Source organism: Poecile atricapillus, chromosome Z, assembly GCF_030490865.1.
Source record: "Poecile atricapillus isolate bPoeAtr1 chromosome Z, bPoeAtr1.hap1, whole genome shotgun sequence".
In the NCBI taxonomy this organism is placed as follows: Eukaryota; Metazoa; Chordata; class Aves; order Passeriformes; family Paridae; genus Poecile; species Poecile atricapillus.
In genome coordinates, this window is record NC_081289.1 from 13,167,912 (window position 1) to 13,190,270 (window position 22,359).

The 22,359-nt window shown below is 37.7% G+C and overlaps 1 protein-coding gene across 7 annotated transcripts in view; it reads right to left on the reverse strand.

The window, feature by feature from the left end:
- The window catches only part of LOC131572655 (SRSF protein kinase 2), a 129,720-nt gene that overhangs the window by 78,780 nt on the left and 28,581 nt on the right, over nucleotides 1-22,359 (reverse strand). The window contains exon 1 of one of the 7 annotated variants that reach the window (XM_058825912.1): nucleotides 8,270-8,619. The exons of the other annotated variants lie outside the window; for them this stretch is intronic. Coding sequence (XP_058681895.1) covers nucleotides 8,270-8,307 — 38 coding nt within the window. The 5' untranslated portion in view covers nucleotides 8,308-8,619. Of the gene's footprint in view, nucleotides 1-8,269; nucleotides 8,620-22,359 lie in introns of those variants that run through there. 7 annotated transcript variants of the gene reach the window in all.

Here is a 22,359-nt window from a genome sequence, read left to right on the forward strand (position 1 = left end):
CCAGAAAAGTAACACAAATAAAGCAGACATACAGGTGAAAAAAAGTACATATAAACTAAACTACAGGAACATATTCAATAAGATTACCTTGGAGAAACCTGTGAAGAGCTTTCCATAAAGAACAACACCACTTTTAAATATTAATGGTTTACGCAAAAGAAACCCATGTATTCACTGGCCGCATACTGCAGTTGGGGTGCTCAAGGAACAGGGTCTAAGCTAATTCGTTGTGTAGTAATCTACTCACAAATACCAAGAGTTCTTGAGAGAAAGTTTTTCCTTGATCACCAATAATTTCTTTGTAAGTTCATTCTTTTCCTCTGATTGTGGAACCTAAGCACTCTGAGGATGGCTATACCTCTCTTCATTTAGCTTTCTAGACTAATACTCTGAAACATTAATTACCTGGAAAGGAGCCAAGTGAGATTTCTAACTAAGTCCATGAAGACTGTTTGTACTCTTATTTATAACAGAACAGAAGGCTTTAATTGATAAAAATGTACTTCAGAATCACTATGGTTGACGATCTTTTTCATACCTTAGGGAAGTCTTGGTCCAAAGCTGTATTAGTCTTCTTGGAACCTGGCACTTCTCATAGCTAAGACACCAAGCAGCAGTGGAAATTCCTGATTCTTGTCACATACGCAACAGAAGCTGTCAGAAAGGCTTTATACTGTCATACTGGGGATGACAAAGCACCACTCAGAGGAAACCACCACACGTGGTCTCCTAAGGGTAAGGTAATCCTTTTATAGAAGGATTCGTAAAGAGCAGAGCTAACTCCAAACATCTTCCATTCCAGTTCATGGCATGAAATAAACAGAGGTGGATAGTGTCTGGTATGTGGGCAGAGCAAGAACCGAATGCTTCTATGGACAGTAGCTGCAGCAGCTGAAGACAACAATGAGAATCCCTAAGTCCTGATGCTGGATACAGAATAACCGAAGAGCTGTCCACTGAAACCCACAGACATTTCAAACCACTTTTCCATCTCCACAAAAAAAAATAAAAATTGCTGGATATTCTGACACAGCAGTTGCCAGAGAAAATAATGCTGTCTCTTTACAGTAGTATTAATTACAAAAATAATACTTCCAGTTTCTGCTAGAACTGCTAAAAGTTAAGCTTTGGCAATGCAGGGCAGAAATGTAGTTTAATAGGAGTTTCTCCTGCAATAATATGACCTTCTTTGCCCCCAGCAAAGATATACACTATTGCCATGCACAGTAGTACTGAGCAACAGAGTTAAGGATGAGCCCTGGCCTTCTTAGAAAGGCTGTGATCATTCCAGTAGGTTTGGGACATAGGAAGTTGGTCCATGAAAACAAGGCACTGAATTCTTAAAAGGTTTCATGTTACTCCAATGACATTTTACCAAATAAGAAATGGGTTCAAGAAATTCTCCCTTCCATGGAATTAGACTGCTCCAAATTTGGGGAAAATAAATCTTGAAGATTAACCAGCAATAAAAATGTTTCACAATTCTCAAGAGAAGAAAATGCAGTTTAGTAAACATGGGTATCACCAATTTATGGCCATTTGTTATATTAACAGATACCAAGACAAAATTAGGACACTTATTATTAATACAGAGAAGTTATTTAAAGTGCCTTTATTAAACACAATGGTCATAACTTCATACAAATAGAACATCTACACTAGATGTGGTTCTGGTTTTGAATACTGTCCAGTCAGGAAAGAGAAGCAATCAACAGCCTGACTGACCTAAAGCTATAACCAGACAAGAAAAGCTGTATAGATAAATTTGGTGAAGAACATAGGCAGAGCTTGGAGCTGCATACATTTCTTTGGTAATTGAAGCTTTAAAGACTAAAAAGAGAAAAGAGAATGAAGCAGGAAAAAAAAGGAAATCACAGTTCACTATCCATCTAGTCATAAATATCAGCATGAGTTTGGCAGGCATCCTAGATGAGATAAATTTCAGATCTTTTTTTTAAGGTAACAGTGACTATTTAGATTTTGTCAGAGATCACCCAAGACTAAAAGCGAGTTTTGAAGAAAATACACAAGCACCTAAGGCAAATACTGATTCAGGAGTGTAAAATTCCTGAAGAAAGAACTAGTAAAAGACCTTCTGGGCACAACACCATTTGGACAGTATTTTTCAGTCCACTGGAAAGTTTAGATATCCTCCAAACTGTATGGTAGGATTCACATTAAGTCAAAAGCTGAGAGATGGCACAGTTTCCTGATAATATGCTTGTAACACAAACTATGCAACAAAATGGAATGCCTAAATTTGCATGCATTTGCTTAGGATGTTCCTAGCATCCCTCAGTAACTACATCAATTCTAGATCAATGAAAATACATGTATCACAACACAGCAAATTCAATTAATAACACTGTCTAAACATTTTATTATTGATTTGTAAGTATATCATATGAATATATGCATATAATATGAAGATGCAGAAAACCACAAATTAATTTAACCTGTAATACACTACAGCAACAACAGAAATGCAAAATCCGGGCACAGATACATATCATTTTATGCAATCTATCAGGAAATATTCCTTTACCTTCCACCTAGGGGCTGAAGTGGACACTTTAGTGAAGGCATGACCAAGACAGTGATTAGGCAAAATGTTATAAGTCATGAAACTGCCTAAATCTGTAATACCAAAGGGTTTGCTTAAAATGATCCATTACTTTTTTCCAGACATTTTACCCTGGGATAGAACTGGAATATCTTAGAAAGTATATTGTTCAAGTCACAGTTTTCAAATTTTCTACATATCTTTTTTTTTTAAGCCATTAAATAACGGTGTTCAAACCAGCACTGGACTGCCTGAGTTAGTTTCCAGTGAACAGTTCTCATACAGGAAAACCTCATACAACACCCCAGAACTTTCCATCTCTCCCTTTCAGAAAATTCTCTCATTTTAGTTCCAACAGGAACTGACAAAATTTGAGATTTTAGTTTTCAGAAGGTATATTAAAAAATTCCCTGTAATAAATACCTCACAAATACCTGCATGATGAAAAGTTGTTAATCATTAAAAAAAAATTTAAGAAAAAAATTAAGTAGTGCACAGGCCATCTGAGTAGTAAGGATACTAATGATAATATTTCACTTGTTATTAAACATCAAAGTACATAATTTTCTACCTATGGCAGAAATTCCAGACAGAGAAATAAACTGAGTCTATCCTTGAAAACTAAAATACACTTAAAATTCTCAATCTTTTCAAAGAGGCACTACCAACTCTATAAAACAGTTCAGTGTCCACTAAAAATATCACCTCAAGTGAAAAACATGCTCCATAAGTTGCTATTTCTATATAAGCTATTTCCATTTTTTTCTTACACAAGGACAATGGCATATTGCAACATTCCTTGTCTCCACATCCCTTTCATTTTTCACTTAAAAGCCTTACGTGCTAAAACAAGTGAGATTGTGAAACCTTTAATATGAAAACCACACAAAACATAGGATTTATTTTGGTCCAGAACTGGTAATCTAAAATTAAGCACCTAGTCTGAGAGAGCTATACAGGTACACTGTCACCCAACAGAGTTGGTGGTAGAATAAAGTGCCTCCCTGGACAAACAACTTAAGGCCCACACTAAGATAGCATGATTTTCTTTCTACTTCTGAGATAAAAGACAGTAAGTAGAATGGGAGGGAAATACATATTGGTTACCATATATAAAACAAAACATAAAGGTTACAGTTTTATGACCACTAAAAATAGATTTGAACTGTCCTGAAAGGGAAGATGTGCAACATTTCTTTTATCCTATAAAGAAGAACCAGCAAAGCAGAAAGAGAGCTAAAGAAAATTTCATAAATGTGTTTGAAAGTTACCGGAACTGATGAAATAGTTGCATTATTCTGACAACTATTTTTTTTTAAGTGTTAGTTACATAAATAATGGAATCATTATAATACCCTATTATTTAACAATTATTCCAAACCATTTATCTGACACACAGCAATATCAGCTTATGTTTCATGTTGTTAGCTGATGGTTCTACTTTTAAACATTATTTCTGTATTTATTACAAGTTACACTTCTACCTTAGAAGTAGTGCATCGGCAATGAAATTAAAAAAGAGAAATACACACACACAAGAACAGAATAAAAAAATTCCCTCATGTTCCAGAACCTAAAGGAATCTTTCAACATCAAAACTTGTTCTACAATCCCTCCTCTAACAACTAGAAAAGGAAGCAGACAGTACTCAGCTTCCATCTTTTTCCTTCCTTCTCATTATTTCAGATTTTTTTCTTTCTCCTTTATTTTATCCCTGAATGCCTCCTTGGCATGATCTGATGAAGAAACTATGTAAAAGCAGTGAGAAATACATTAATTTGCTCTGCAAATATAAATTACAAAGATAGAGTGATATACATACCCCAAGACTCAAAAAAAATCCCAACAAAAAGCCAAACCAAAATCACCCTTATTTCTTAAAACTTGCCTGCACCACCTGACACCAAACACTTCTACATACTGATTAATACAAACTTGTCATTTGAAAGTATCTTCCCTTTCCTTGAGGGATTTATGAAACCACTCAAAATCATGAAAATGGAATTATATACACACCAGCTACCTTCTTTAACACTGTTCAAAAGTGGCTGCTATTATTTTTTATAAAAAACACTGAAGCAGAAACTCAAAGAAACATGCATATGCAGCCTTTGTAAAAAGAAGGAAAAAGAGCAGGTCAAACACTTCAGACTGATCAGCCTTGCTAATAACCTTTATCAGAAAATGCTCCATGGTCAAACTGCACTGCTGACACAAATTTAGAATCCAAAATCAGAGCCAAAGGAATAACAAGCTCTTAGTCCTAAAATGTGAAAAAGAAAACGACTGCATACATTAGGTTTGAAGTCTTAAGAGTATCAAGTCATCCAGGTGAAAGAATTAACTTTTCTGAGAAAGAAATGAACTTGCCAAGACTTCCACACAGCCCTTAAAAAGGGGAAAAATACAAAATAAAATCCTGTGCAGCTCAAAGCATGCACTGTACTGTAGATGAGAAGACTGCATAACTCATACACCTGAAACAGAAGTATTTTTACTTTCCTGGAGGGCTCCCAAAATCCCTCCTTCATTTGGGTGATGCTACGTGCTTCTTCAGGACTTGGACCAGTAACTTCATGCAGCCCCCAAGGAAACACAAAAAATACGGGGGTACATGGTAGTTTAATTACTACTTATTAAATAAGGAAATCAGGTGAGTATCACATTGTAAGCACACTGTAGGAAAACATATCCATGGTCTCCTTAAGGCTCGGACATGCAAACAAATCAATTCAGCGACAGCAGCTGCAGTGGGTTACCTGATCCACCGCCCAGTCCATGTGCACACACGCGTCTGCAGTTACCTGGGTTACCTTATCAACAAGGAACCAGGACTTTGGCCCAGGGCAGCATTAACCACTCGGAAATTTAGGACATAGAGATGCTGTCTGATTGTATCTGCTAAAGAAATATCCCATAGCACGCCAAAACACAGGTATCTTAATCTCATCACCTCAACTCTGCAATTTCAGTTTTTCTAGGGAGAAGGTAAAGGGAAAGGAACGATGTATCTATGAAAAATGTCTCAGGTTTGTATTGATTTACTTTTCAAGGCTGCCAATGTCTTTAAACATCTCAGACGGTCCTCAACATAAAGGTTCAACTTTCTTGTTAATGTCTCCTGAAAGGTTCTTAAAATCATAACAACTATCCTAAGAGAACACTGCAGGATTTCTAAAATGCTGAGCCTCCATAACAGCCAAGCCATCCATTACATCCCAGCTTTCTTCTCATCAGTAAGATGTGACAGCATGTTGAACTTGCCAAATGAGCAGGAAAACCTACAAACACTAAACTGTCTTGTAAGAACAAAGACCAGCCAAAGAAGGAGGCAAGTAATGGTCTTCTGTCTCATTCCTTCTCTATTCCCATTTCATCAGTCTCTGTAAATGCACAGAGCACCTCCTCTCCCCTCCCCTCTGGCTATGCAAGCGCTGTCTAGCAGCCTCTGCTAGCGTGGAAAACAAGAAACAAGCCATGGACTCTTTCAGATCTTCCACACAGCATTCCCACATGGAGAACTCAAGCTTCACAAGAAGGCCAACCACTAGGAGCAAGGATAAAAACCAGCAATAAATAAATAAATATGCAAGAATTAATTCCCTTTCTATGTTTTTCAAGAACATGCATATTCTCATGCCTGTATGGCATAAACACACATTGCAATTTCTCTGCAGAGCAGATAAGGCCAGTTTTACAGTTCAGACATTCAATATTATAATTATTTCTTTTTAAAAAATCTAGTATATTAATTTTCAAAGAGCCTTGAAAGGAACTGGCAGCTAATAGGATAGACAGCACTGTTTCATAACAGCTTGCAAAAAAATTCAGTCTATTTTTAGATAGATGAAAAGAATGTGGTTTTTAAAAAAAACAAAAAAAAACAAAAAAAAACCCTCCAAGAAAATAAAGATGTTTTCATTTATAACTGACCATGGAGCTGATCTGTCAAACCAATCTCTAGGTAAAGAGTACTATATATTTAAATCCTCAAAAGAAATCTCTGTGCATATACAACAGCCACTTTTAATCTTTATTGCATGATAACACATCATGCTGCTAAAACAATCTTACTTTTTAATGAATCACATTCAAATGAATCTCAAACAAATGCATCTTTTTCTAATTGTGTGTTATGATCCTTTAAAAGGATCTCTTCATCTAGGACTACCATTAGTTCAACCATGAGCATGTTCTGCTCAAAATCAGACTGATCAGATGTCAGGTGCTGCATAACATTCATTTTAATAAAATAAGTATCTGTATAATATACCAAATTCCCAGACAGCAATGCCAACTGAAGTCTTTCCAAAAATCAAGTTAACACCTGTTTCCTTGACTATTTTCACTCCATCATCCTCCCTGTTACCACCACCATTTTATGAGTCTTGTATTTAAAAATTTTAGGCATAGGAGTGGGATAAAGATTAACAAATAAACATTTGCATTTTCTCTCCTCATTCTTAATTTTGAACACATAAATACTAAAATTCCTCTCAAAGCTCTTCTTATATTTCTCCATTTTGGAAAGGTGACTTAACACCCCATTCCCCCCCACCATTTTCTGTATCTCTCATAGCTGGTATTTTGTCATAACTACAGCTGGTGAAAGCAATGCAGTTTGCTTCTACGTATCATACATAAATATACTTATAAATCAAATTAAATTTCTCATTTTGGTTTTTCAAACCACCCATGCCATACAGCACTAGTTGATTTTAAAAGATGTCTTTTAGGCTGTTTCCTTAAGATAGCATTCAGTGCCTTATCATGTCTCTCTATGCTGAACCATTCAATGAAATAAACTTTAGATCATGATTTCAGCCTAACACAGCTTGACAGCTTAAAATTAATAGTATTTTGTTTGCCAATGTCCAATATTAGAAGGGTGAAATAAAACATTCAGAGGGTCTTTTGCATACAGCCAAAATGTTTATTGTAAATAATGGGGGGGAAATGGTATTACGTGTCTCTAGACTGAAGCGGTTTAAAAAATAAAAATGCCCTAAAATGCAGTTGCAAGCAAAACAGAAGTGAGCAGGGCTGATTTATTCAAAATCAACAAAACAACCACAAGAGGCTATTTCACTTCAGAAGACTTAAATGTACATTTAGTACCTTTAAGTATTTCTCTAAAAATGAAACAGCTACTTGAAATAGCACTAATCTGATTGACAGATAAAATAATTGCTTTAAAAACACTTCTGAGTCATTTTGTCCTTACCTGCAGGCATGAACCATTACTGCATGCAGCGACTGCTCCATTTCCTAGCACAGACTTGAACAGGGATCACATCTATCTTACAGAATGTGACTAATAGGGGGATTTGCGATTCCTGAGCTACTTTCCAAAGGACACTCCCTTTTCCACATAACAGGGCACGAATCGCTTGGCCAAGTTCTATGTGCTGCCCACGTGAAGGGGCAGCAGCGCGGCGGGGTCTGCGCGCTGCGCTCGCGTGACGGGCGCGGGGTCTGCACCAGCCAGCCCAGCCCGCCCCGCCGCGATCCGCATGCTGCAGCCCGCGGGCTCCGGGGCGCAGCCCGGCACCGGAACCCTCGGCAAACGCGCACAAAGCTCGACCAGGAGGACAGGCTGGGTGGGCACGGTGCGAGATCCAGCATGCAGCAGGCGGACAATGCCAGCAGCCGCGCGGAGGCAGAGGGAGAAGCCCCGCGTTCATGCGGACGGGGATGCGGCCGTACCTTTCTGGAGAGGACGACTTCTCAGAGTTAACTGACATCAGCAGCTCAGTCTTCTGCTTGATTTCTGGAAAAATCAGAAAACGTTCACCACCGACACCGCCTGCCCTCGCCTTCCGGAGGTCTCGCTTCCCTGCGCCCTTTTGTCCGCCGGAGGCCCGGGACGCGGCGCTGTGCGAGGCCGCCCAGCCGCGCTCGGAGGGCCGGGCCCGCGCACATGACCGCGCACGGCGGGCGGAACCATCGCCGAGCGGGGGGCGCCGCTCCGCGCCCGAGCTCGCGCGGGCACCGCGGGGGCCGCGCCACCGCTGCCGCCGGCGGGGGGGGGCGCGGAGGGTGCCTGCCGAGGGGAAAAACGCCGAAACAAAGGATTCCCGGCACGGATCGTCTTCCCGGGTACCTCGCTAAGGGGTACTGCACACCCGCGAAAGCCTCCAGATGAAAAGATCTGAAAAATATGGCTCTTTGAATCATTTTTGTCACAAAAAGCGAGGTATTAAATCACTACTTTCACACACGGTTGAGAAACCAGACGTGGAAAAGGCTAGGCCACCTGAATTTTGGTTTTTAGTGATCTTCCTCTAATGTCCCCCAAATACACTTTGAAAAGTAATGTTTCATTTTCCTTTTTTTTTCCTTTTCTTTCTTTTTTAATACCTAGTAGGCACCCAGAGGGTGGCTGGGCTCTGGAACAGGCTCCCCAGGGCAGCGGTCACAGCACCAACCCTGGCCGAGTTCAAGAAGCGTCTGGACAATGCTCTCGGGCAAACGGGGTGACTCTCGGAATGGTGCCATGAATGGCCAGGAGCTGGTCTTGATGATCCTGGTGGGTTCCTTCCAGCTCAGCACATTCTGTGATTCTGTCATCACCAATGGGCTGGTACCTCGCTACCAAAACGCCGGCAGCACACCCCGGCACGGACAGCCGGCGTGCTGGCACCAAGGGGAGATGCACCCTGCCACTCGCTTCACAAGATCCTGTCGAAGCAGGACAGACTGCTGAAAAGTGAATTCACCAGGAGCTCTGGAGTCGAGAGGTTTGTGACCCAAAAAAATGGAAAGAACAAAGTCAGGGATGCGAGCATCATTTTAAGATCGTAGCCTCACCAGAGACCGTAGTGCCACCTATGGTAATAATAGTAAGACCTGAGCAACACTATGTCCACTTAACAGCCACAGTAAACCTGAACTGTTTGGGATTAACCATTCCGCAATGGAAGACCTTCAACCTGACTTTTCTTTCTCTCTTCACACATAGCTCAGGTACAAAGCCACAGAAATTTCTGAAAACAGAAGAGAAACTGGGTAACTAGATTTATCTCTTTTTTTTTTTTTCAACCAAAGTTGAAACAAGAATATTATTACTATCTGAATGAGTTTATCACTCTCATGCTTCGGTGGAAGGCTTTCAAGATAGCAAGTGATCATCACCTTTTTAAGCATCTGGCACTCGTTCTTCCCAAAACATACTGATCAGAGGAACCTCCAAGAATTATCTCAGTTCTCACATCCAAAGTAGATTCTTCTCAGATCTTTGAAAACCTGTCTGTGAAATGTCAGTATGTTCAGAACTGGCTCCACTGCATAACTGCAAGTATCATTAAAAATTTCTTTTACCATTGTCCATTCCAGGCAGCAAGTGGTTCTACAGTCACAACTACTGGGATACTCACATCCCAATGCAGGGATGAACTAAAGTTCATTTCCCTACCACAGACCCTTGACACTGACTGACTATAAATATGGTCTTCAATTTCAAAGTCCAACAAATTTTTAATTCCTTCTGAAGATGCTTAAAAATGAAAATTAATTACATAAACAGATATTAACATGGCAGGATTTTATAGCAAAACAAAATCCACAGAGTTTGGAATGAACTGATCAAATTATTTATTCCACATAGGCCTTGCAATGGATGTCTAGAGATTATTATACTAAGACTTTACTGCTAACAGTACAAGACGTTAAAAACAAATCCAAGATATAAGTTATTTCACTGCAAACTTTGAGTCCCTGGATTCTCTACAAGATGCACAGACATTTCTCCATGATGGCATTATAGCACGTAATCTAATTTTACATAATTATAGTAACCAAGTGACAACAAAGACTTATTTAATATAGCTACAAGAAGAATTTAAATGAGACCTCATAGGAAAAAAAAAATTGTAATGTCTTAATAAGCATTCTCCACAATTAGATAATAGTTGTATCACAAGGTTTTGGAGTTTTTCTTTCCTCTGTTTCTCCTTCTGTCAATTTGAAGTATTTTCTTATTTAGGATTTACCAATCTTCTGTCTCTGCTACCTGAGATTTTTGCAAGTGGACCCCTTTTGTTCATTTTTAAAAACAATTCTGTACCTTTACACATCCATAGTGCACCAGCAAACTCAGGCTGATACAATCACTATCACTCATACAAAAACTGATCTTGGGAATAATATCACCAAAATAAGACATATGGCTTTTACACTAAGTGCCTTTAGATCATAAGAGAATAACGGCTGCAGAAACAGCAGTGTTCTCATTTGTTTATTTTGATTATTTGTAAGTTACATATCCAGAATTCTGGGATCATTTACAGAGTTTTTTCGGAACTTAGAAATAGCATCCCAAGTCCAAATAACACAAAAACGGAAAAAACCTTTGAACTGCAGTCACCATAGCACCACTCTACCAGCCTTTGTGTCCAGAAGAATGCAAATTACAGCAGTATTTGTTAAAGTAACAGAAAAAGAAGAGAGGAAAAACGAAAGTTTTACAACTGAACAGCTCTTCCTGGAGGTTTCTTGGTTCATGACCATCCAACCTAACACAGAACTAACACTTCCACTTTCAGTTTACCTCAAGTACAGTGCCACAAAGGCAAATGCTAGGCTGTTCAGGACCTACACCTCTTACAGATTCAAAGACCCACACCTTTAATATGTTCCATGAGTGAATTCAGTAACTGTACCGATCAGCACCCAGAGGTACAGTGAACCTCAGCTTAGTGAGCAAGCATTTACATCTTCACTGAAGAGTTTTGGGTTGTCCTTATTTCTGAGGCCACAAAAAGATAGCACTCTACACAGAACCACATGTAGAACAGATCCTAACACTGGCTGAATAAAAGCTGAAGATGAATGAAAATTAGCGCTTGCACATCTCAAAGCAGGAGTTAATGCAGTAAATATTTTCAGCTCCAAAACAATAATAAATTCAGGTATGGGGTAGTATCGTAGTCACCAACTCCTCAGTGATTCCATGCACTTCATCAGTCCACTTTGCACTGTACACAGATCAAGTAGCAGACAACTGGCTCTCAGCCAACGCCTGAGAAGCAGATACACTGAGTCTCTAAAGCCGTACTATTCAAGCTGTGATTGAATGAAAACAAAAACCAGAAAGGCTCTACACTGCCCAAAATGGCTTCCTAATCATCATGATTGGGTTTTTCCCAAACCAAAGCAAAGCAGAAACTAACCATAGTTGTTTTTTTTTTAAGCTTCCATGTTCTCCTCCTCTGATACATTCAAGTGGAAATTGTGTGTTAGACCAGAGAAAAAGGCATCAGGTGAAGTTAAAGCAGGAAGGCATTTGCTATGCCAAGAAAAAACCCAAAAAAACCCCAAAAGCTTGGGAAAATGTAGTCCTAGAAAGAGATGCTAGCAATTTCTAAACCCACGGGGGATTTGTCAGAGAGCATCATGCCAAAAGCTCCAAGCAACCTGAAATTTCCACATCAAATCTAGAACAAATCACCTCAGAAATTGTAAGGGGAGAAACTCTCTACACAAGATAAAGAGAAATCCTGTCATTTTAGCAATATGAAAGAAGAACAAAAAAAAATTGATGTGGGAGCTAGGGATCTCTGAGGGATATATACATAATCTGGAAAAAAGAACAGAGGAGCAGAATTAGCCTAGAGTTTTGTTTATTTGTTTTATCAATTAAAAAAACCACACAAGAGCTCTCCACAATTAAAAAAAAAATAATCGTAACTGCTGTTTAAGCACAGATGGAAAAGTGTGGACAAGGTATACGGCACTGCACAAACTGTTCCCTGTGACATATGGGTAGATATCAGAGTCACCACAATTTCAAAGTCTACTGACAGAAGTCACTGTTTCACTAAAAATTTAATCATGTCTACCGCAAACAGATTATCTCAATGGTGTACAACATGTTCATCAGTCAAGATTAAAATATCTTACTGACAGTGCATGTATTAAATTTATCCAGGGCAGAGATCCACTGTTGCAGAACTCAACTAATACAGCTTCTTCCTTCTGCCACCCCTCTGCCTCTTGGGAGCAAAGGAAGAGACAAAGTAGCATCTAAACATAAGTACCTGCAATTTTTTGCAATGTAAACCCTGCCATACTAGTTTCCATACCTCATTTTTAAATTAAATATTATACTAAACAGGTACAAGAAAAATATACTTCATTTTTAATTAATAGGTAGGCTAGCACACACATTTTGTTAGTCTAATCTGATCATAAACTAGCAGGTTTAGTGCTTTTCTTCCATTTTCTGTGTAGTGTATATGTTAGGACACGAGCTTGAGGTGCTGTTAGCCTTTCTTCTACACTATCTTTAAACATGTACTTCCTTATCAATATCCATCCTAGTCTATTCTCCACTGAATTTTCCATCCTTGCATCACAGCAACAGCTGCTTGGATCTCATCATTTGCCTATAAAATCCTCCTCCTGCTGCAAGTTGACTACTTCCAGTGTTACTGTTGAAAGAAATAGTCCTGCTTCCCAAATGAATCTATGAAGACAGATCTGAAACTATTAAATCAAATTAATCAAACTGACTATTCTAAGTAATATTTCAGCCTAGAAGTCATGATATGCATTAGGAACTTTGGTATCAGTAATGTGATTTTATGTGGACAGATCTATGTTTTGAGCTTTGGGTAATTGTTATACAGGTGACATGCTAAACAACACAAAAGGCAATAAATTTAGATTCTCCTGATGAGGCACTGGACCCCAGACAAAACTAGACTGGCTCTGCAGACATCTTGAGAGGTTCACTACTTTATGTGTTTTAGATCATGTATTTTTAAAATAAATAATTCTAAAAGACTGCTAGAATCACAGGCTGTGTGAATAAAACAGGGGTTTCAAAATGGTACAGACACAGAGTAAGCCTAAATTTCATAAGCATATGAATACTAAATGGGGTAGTACGGAAGCATAAGGAGTATAATGGCTCTAAAATAAAATCATCTTCCAGACGTTACTAAGCTTCTGAAGTGAGAAAAAAATAGTAGTTTTACGGACTTCTTCAGGTCTCTCATGCATAACATTCACATCAATACTGATACACAAGCCAGCAACTGTCTCACTGAAGAGTGATAGAAAAATTAGCTCATTGCAATTTCCTCTTGAAGAGATTACATTAATATTCTTAGTATTATTCCTCTTCAATATGTTAAATAATATTTCTGCTCAGAATATGAGGAAATTACAATAGAACTTTTAAAGTTATGCCATACTCAAAATATTAAAATCACCATTTTAAAAAATTATTTACTTCCAAATGATAAAGCAAACTCTCTCCTTTCCTAAAGACATGTATTAGAAAAGGTAATATCAAAATGTACTTTAAAGTGTAAACATTTTTGTAAGAATCATGTTTTAGTTACTGCTTTCAATGTAAAGCATGTTTTGAAAAAAACACTTCCTTGTCCCACACACAACTTCTAGGGACCAGATAATGGATACAAAGGGAAGTTTTTTTCTATACACTGCACAAGTGGATCCTGCTCATGCTCAGCTTGGCAGACAATACCTAGAAGTCAATATCTAATGATGGGAAAAAATTACAGAAATTTTTTTTTTAAGTCTTTCATTTTCCCTTGCATAAAGGTAAGATGGATTTGCTCAGTATCTATAGGTTCATTCAATGACTTAATGTTAGTAGTACTGACTCTTTTGGGGTTTTTGAGAAACTGTATGTTGCATCTGATCTTTTCCTAGTGATCTCAGAGCCACTGCCTTTTACATTTCTGATATACTTAAAACTACTGGAACCATATGCTCAGGTACTTTTAAAGAACATATTCATAGTAATATCACTGTTGTCCTTCTAAACTGCTTTCCATATGTGAGCCATGGTTGAAAAATAATACTTTCACAAAATATTCTAAGGAAAACCTGTCTTCCTTCAAAATGGCTGCTAGTCCCAGTCAGTACCCAAGAGTTAAGTCTAAAAGAACACAAAATACACAGATGAATTTTCCTTTTACTTGATAAAATAATTAAATTTTCAAATATATAAATATACATAATTCACATAAGTTACACCTCTGAAGAATTTTTAATACAGTCAGATTATATATTATTAATTTTGAAGTAAGTTTGTAGATAAATTTGAGGAAGCATTAGATATTAAAGAAGAAAACCTTTAGTATATGTTACAATTACTCAATAAATGGCCCATTATGAACATAGGGAAGCAGAATAACCTACGTATAACTAGTTAAACAAAACTATTAATTCGAATTTTAGTCATCAACATAACTTAAATAAGCCTCGTTGACATAATCTGGCATTTGATCTATTGCCAGACTGTAATATTCCTTAATAAAATGCTTACTGAAACACAAAGGTGACAATAAGAGGAATTTTTCATTCTCATAGTTCTGCTGGGTCTGGCAGCATTTGCTGTACCAGATGTATGCCCAGCACCACAGTGCTTTTCCCTCCCTCCTCCCATCAGAGGCCAGTAAACAACTCTGACCAAAGTTTCTTTGAAAGTCTGTGCTTTTACAAAAAGCCATTCTGCAAATAAAAAATAATTCTTCATTTTGCATAACTGTCAGATTAAATACCAGGAAGCACACCAAAGAAAGCACTATTAACCCCAAATACATCTGTGTGTATTTCCTAATTATTGATGTACTGAACTTTATTATTTTTAAGTATTTAAGGTTTATGAGAATGGTTTTGTTTGGAGAGGACAGGGAAAGAGTTGAGAACATTTCCTAGAGCTGCCAGAAAACAGAAAGCTTACTCCTACAAGTCTATTCATTTTAGGGGAAAAAAACAAACAACCCAACCAGATATTCTAAGAATGTTAAAACATACCTTCTGTCCTTTAAAAACCAGCTGTTTCCTATTACTAAGCAAAAAAAAAAAAAACACATTTCCATACAGAAACAGCTGGACACAAGGTAGCTAGAGACAGAGTGAATTAAAAACATTATTCTGTTAGCTAAAACACAGTAAGTCATTTGCTGTATTTTCCAATCCTTACTTAGAGGCAAGTGGTTTTCCAAATGTACATGGACAGCTTCTCTGCTGAAGCTGAAAAAAATTCAACTTCTAGCAAAATAATGTGTGCTAGACACCCTCAAACCACATAATTTCTTCTATCCTTACTATCTTAACTCAATGGACAGAGTGAATGATTTTTAATCCAAAATATTTCTAATTTATTCCTTTTATATTCTAGTGTACAATTATTACTGTGTTAGCATCCTTCTGATAACAGCATTTTCTTTCAGGTCTATACTTTGCCTAAATGTCTTAAGTGCTCTTCAACTTTTCAACTACTATTATTTTTCTATCATTTGTTGTAATGTGCTTTTATTTTTTTTTCAGAATTCAACAAGAAAAATAAATTGCCCTAATGTAGCAAAATGACAATTCCAGTTTTAAAGAAAAAACAGGTTTCTATTCATCCAAACTGAGTCAAGCATATGTTACCTTATAAAGACTAAAGCAGTGACTCATAAAATCTTGCACACACTGATGCCTCCCTCTCCTAGGAGATGAAGCTACATGATTTACCCAAAAGGATTAAATGAGGTCACAGTTATTGAATACATGTTATAACCTTAAACTTCAGGTTAGAACTTCTTCTTAGTCTTCTTTTTCAGAATCATTCACTGTTCTAAAAAGCCTTGTATTTTTACTTTTCCTTTCAAAATTTACAGATAGAAATCCTTGTAAATTGAGATATTTAGATAGCATATTCACCGCATGTTTTTCAAGAAGTTTTTATATTGTGATTATTATCACAATATCTACACAACTGGTTTTTCCAAATATTCTTGCAGGGTTTTGACATTTCTTAACCAGCAGATCATCAGGCTCTTATACTACTTGAATTTTCGGATGCAAAGACATTCTCAGCCCTGCTCCTCTAGGATATGAAGAGGACTCATTTCACCTTTTCCTGGGCTCATGAGAGTACAGTCTCATGAGTTCTTAAAAAAAGCTCCATCAAAAAAACACATCATCCCAAGCACAAGGCAAGACAAAAATCTTTCCACTTCAGCAGTGATTTGTGCCCCACTGGGACATGGGCCCACATGGTGATCAGGTTATCCAAAGTCCAAGTCTTGAGGAACGCTGGCCAGGTTACAGATTTGTCTCCATCAAACTTCATATAAAATGTTCCATATTGTTTATAATTGAGACAAGAGGCAGAAGAGGGAAACAAAAAATGTTTTTACCTGAAGGAATAAGAGCAAGAGGCACATTCTCAGCAGCCATTAAGAGTGCCAAAACCAAGATACCGAATCATGCCACAGTCACCAAATAACATCATATACTCCTAGCTTTACCTCTAGTTCTACATTTGGACATGATACAACTCCTGTGTAAACAAGACTGACCATGTCCACTCAGCAGTACAGCCTCTGGAACCAGTCACCGTTGAATGAAATAGGAAGGATTTGTCTCCTTCCTAATATTGCAACCTTCCCAATATTAAACAAACCTCAAAATCCTGTATCTGAGCAGTCAGCCATCCTTCAAGTATGCTCTTTGCAGCTTGTTTCTTGTTGAAAGGACAACTGATGGGCCAATGCAAGCTCTGAAATCCTGCTCAAGCCTGTCAGACCAACATCAATTAGTGCAAGGAAAAGGCTTTGGATCTGTGGCACCTGCTCTCACCTTTGCCATCTCTGAGGTAAAGCTCACAACTGCCAGAAGAAACTTAACGTGAAAGCACCACCACTTTCCAGGCCTTGGAAATGCACATGCACTGACTGCAACCATCCCTGCCTCTCGCACAGGGATGTGCTTTCCTGCTGCCATCACCACCACTGACAGCAAAACAACCCTGAGATGCTGCACAGAAGGAAATCACTGTCTACTGTAATACACACACCCAGTAACCACAATAAAGCTGTCATGATCACACCTGAGAACAAATACTATTCTCTGTTAATATAGCATCATTTTATTACCTCAGACTTTTTTAGTCAAATAAATGGATCGACCTATTCTTAAATTAGATCTTGATCAAGTTTAATCCTTTGGAAATGGTATCATCAGTAAAGCTGTAACACAGAAAAATTAAATTTCAGAATTATTACTGGAGAAAAATTGTAATGATGACAAATTTCAAATACGCATGCAGTGCCCACGAAAGGAGGAACCGTCTAATTATATTTCAAGTGTTTTTCTCACATATACCATTTTCACTCTTTAATTGCCAGTGCTCTGGGTTTACATAGCAACATGAAAATACTGGGGATTCTTCTACTGGGCTTCTCCCTAGTGCAATGGACATAGCAATAACACAGGGACCTATTTCTTTAAACTGATACAAACGTTAAAAAACCCAACACTGGTAACTTGGCACTCAGCCAGCTTACACTTCCCATTTTGCAAGGAAAGGAAATACCTTTAATTCCTCAGATGCCTGTCTTTGTGAAGTCTGAAAGTAATTACCACATAATACATACATGTACTGAGTATCTAAAATTGGAAATACTGAAAAGGACATAATTATGTTCCCAAAAATGGAGAGAGAAAATATGAGGTGTTTCCAGGGAAGGTAATGCTGTTAAAGCCTTCAAGTCCTGAAGGACTTCTATTAGGAATACTTTTAATTTTATAGATAAAACATACAACATGCATGTACATACATATCAAAATATCCCCTTTCTTTGCTCTGTTCTTTGAAGAAATGGGATTTTTTTAAAAAAAAAACCCCAACATTATACATATGCAAAAACAATAAATGACTGACAAGGAATCTGGCAAAATATCTATAAATTTTTGCTGCAAGATATGAGAAAGGGAGAAGAAATTTTTTTAAAATCCGATTAGAAGAAAATTCTGGCTAAGGACAAAATATTTTTATAGGAAAGAACAGAGTTGAAAGCAACCCCAATGAGGTTGGTATTTACATAACGTAGAAGTTTCTAAGACCTGATGAGATCTGATGCTGCAACTGGATAAAGCTATTTAGATCTATGCTGCTTGCCTTTATTTCCTGCTGTTCATTAATATCTCATCTACACTGTATCATAATCAGCCACTGCTGATGTAAAATTGTAAGTGTTCTTGGCTGGCCTGCAAACCTACCACTTAAACATTAAGACTTTCAAGGTTGTTTTTTTTTAGCTCTACTTTTTTTCTTTTCACACCCTCTCCTCTTCTCCATCTGACTTCCCCATCACTTATTCAGCAATCATATGAGAAACCTGCTATTGTCTTGACTAAAAGCTGGCTACAAATAGTTTCTTCTGTAGTGAAGACACTGCGATGTAGGTGGAGAGAAATCACCCTCCACTCCGCAAATTTGTGGTGATGTTATGTCCCTCTGGTACCTCCTATCTTTTCCTGGATTGTATGATGCAGATTTTATTGAGCAATGCTGCTGGAGGTGCAGGCCATCACCCAGCCTGCCACCCCACCTGTCCCCCATCCTGCCACCCCACCTGTCCCCCAGCCTGTCGTCCCCCACGCCCCTATCTGCACCTCTCTTTGTCCCAGTGCTGGTGGCTGCCAGTGCCCAAACCCAGCCCACGGCATCTTCAAACCAGGAGCTCAGGACTTCTACACATGCTGCTCTCGCCCTGCACAGGAGGCAGAGACGTCAGTGTTGGTAAGACAGGTTTTCGACAACACAGTCCCAAGTTTGGCAGTTGTTAGAGCAACATTTAAACAATATACAATGCTGAACAGGCTGCCAGCAGTGTCAGTTACGTCTTTCATAACACTAAAACCATACTAACTACAAGAAACTGTTTTAGAAACTGATCAATGCAGATAATCATAAAGACATCAAAAGGAAAAACAAAATGGGAAGACAGATTGGCAGATAACACTCTACCTACTATTTTAGGTTTTGCTGAGGAGTCAGAGCAAGGGTGCAGCCTTAGAGCATTTCCCTTTATATAAACACAGGTGAACAAACTGAAAACCTTGTTGAATAAAATAAAAAACCTGATGAAAGAGCATGGAAAGTTGTACTATCTGAATTCTCTTCCAGTTTCACTATGCTATTCACCATTCACTAAAGTATCTAAGTTTACAGTCACAAAAAATACATGCTTGAAAATCAGATTATTCAAGTTTCAACAGGACTGGCAAGTCTCACCCAGACAAACCCCACCAATCATCATCCTGGCTCCCATACAAGGAAGGAAACACACTTCAAAGTTTATATATTTTTTTTAAATGCCACTACTACTTCACCCTACCTTCGGGAAACATGGAATATGGCAACATTTATATAATCTTTATTTGTTCCTGGTACGTAACACCATAATGAGAAACTATGAATAAGCATCATAAGAGACCATGCAACAAATTGATTCGAAACAATGGGATTTTCCTAAGTTATGGAATCACCAATATAGCTTCAAATGTTAATTAGTAACTACATGAAGGAAAAGAAATTAAAAAGAGTACAGAGACTGTTGGGAAACACATGGAATAAAATAAAATGAGCAGAAATCACAGAGCAGAGAAAAATTAAGCAATAGAAAAATACAGCAAAATTTCTGGAAGAAAGAGAAGGAACATTGACAGAGAAAAGGTATATTGCCAAGGCAAAAACAGACAGCTGAAGACAGTAGACAATGAAGGATGAAAAAGCTCAGGGAAGTGTAGGAAGAAAACCAAACTAAAAAAGATGAGGACTAAAACTTGCAAGGGAAAACACTAAATGCAGCAAATGTGTTCAAGTGAGCTGATATGAGGTTGTTAAGGAGAAGGACAACAAGAGCGTTTTGAATATTTTAAGGAAGACTGATGTGTGCTTTTCGATGCAGTGTCTACAGGATACCTCAGAATATGCACTGGAAAATAACACTTGCTTTCCACCCAAAAGGACACAACAGTAAGGACATTACTACTCCCCCCACGCCTGCACTGCTGCTTCTACTCTAACAAGCAACTAAGCAATGACAAAAGCAGCTAAGGAAACGGCAAATCTGCAAGTTGCACCCATCACCTTACATTTAAAATCATGTTTCAGAGATTTCTGTACACTGGAAAATATGGTATCTTGAGTACAATTTAACCTGACTTTAAGAGAGTACAAAGTGTATTTAGAGAACCCGCAGTATCTATTTTTTTACATTAGAAATTCAGCTTTTGCCCACTGTGAATAAGACAGTACAATAACATCATGCAAACAAGAAGTAAAACATACATTTAAAAACTGGATCTTCTTCAAAGTTTTGATTAGCTATTCTTTATGATTATTATATAGAAGACTAGGAAAAAGAGCTTTCTTTTTTTATTTTTTAGATATGCAACACCCCGAAATTGCTATGTTAAGTTGGAAAAACTTCCAATCAAAATGAGTCAGCAAACCATTCCTCCAACAAGAATAAAAAAAGGGCAAGACTTGACATTGCCCTGGTTTATTTTTGCTGAGAAATACCATTAGGAAAAGTGACTGAAAGTGATAAAATATTCAGACTTCATCCCTTAGGATAATTATTACAATTATTTTATTCCTCTGTTAATATGCTTGAGAAAGCACATAAGGGAAGTAGATAAAGAAAAGGCACTTCCAGAAGAAGAGTAAATTAAATTATTTTACATTATGCTTGCCTATGTACAAAGCTTCTCTTAAAAATCTAGCTGGAACAGTTGTAAAAGCTACTAAACCCAGCATTTGTAGGTGTATAAATCCCTAGCATACCATCAAGATCATTGATGATATCAGCATCATTTTTAAAAGGGAAAAATGGCCTTCCTACAGTTCTGCTCGTTCTGACTGAACAGGCACAATGACAATTCTCAGCCACTAACTTGTAGACAGATTAAACAAATTCTGCCTATTAGTGTCTTTATCTGAGTTACCAAGATCCTTTTACCATAGGCAGGGAAATCTATGTTGAGAGCTCAACTCACTACCTGGTTAATCTAATCCCAAACAGGCTGAATCCCCCCACATGCCAGCATCTCCCCACCAACAACAGAGAAGTCTGTGTAAGCAGACAGAACGTGGATGCCTGCACTGAAGATAGCCACATGAGATCAAGTGAATCCCCCTATTACTGTACAGATTCAGGTAGCTGGATCAATTCATATCATCTTCATCCATTTAGTTACCAACTTCTGTTGTCATTTAACATGGGATTAAAGTATCACTTAACATCACCCATCTTTGTGCACTAATGACACCAACTCACTTTCCTTCTGTAAGGTGTAAACAGGGAAAAGAGAGCTATGGCTTGGATGGTTTTTTAGTTTGTTGAACAGTAGAGTCACTCAGCTGCTCAATGTTTTAAATTGCTGTTATTCACTGCAATCCACAGATGATAAAGATTAGAACAGGCACTAATATACCTCCAGTAACACATAAATTCCCTTATACAGATGCAAGTCATCAATCACATTAACATTTCATTTTCATTGAAAAAGGAAATAAAATAGATATGATGAAGTTTGAAAATAGGAAATGCACAATGAACCAGGGAGAATATCAGTGAAAAAAAGGTGGAGTGCTTTTAAAAGTTCTAAGAAAATTTTAAGAAGAGTGAATAGGTATGTTGGCTGAGAAAAATAATTTTAAAAAATTAGACAGGAAAAAACAAAGAAATTTCCGTTGCATTTACTTCTTATCATCACTCTTACATTTATGCAAAGTAACAAAAGGTCTATTTTTTTTTTTAAGTACTATGGTAAGATAGACAAGGAAGTACACAACAGCACAGGAAATTTAAATACTGACAGAAATGCACTCAGGCTGATAAAGTTAAATGGGATAAATCTAAGCAGATATATTTGTGGATTAAGAGACACATACAGGACTGTAAGAACATTTTCAGACCTATAATGTCCCTAATCTCTATTCATATGAAAATCCTGGTTACCAAGCCAAATTTTTA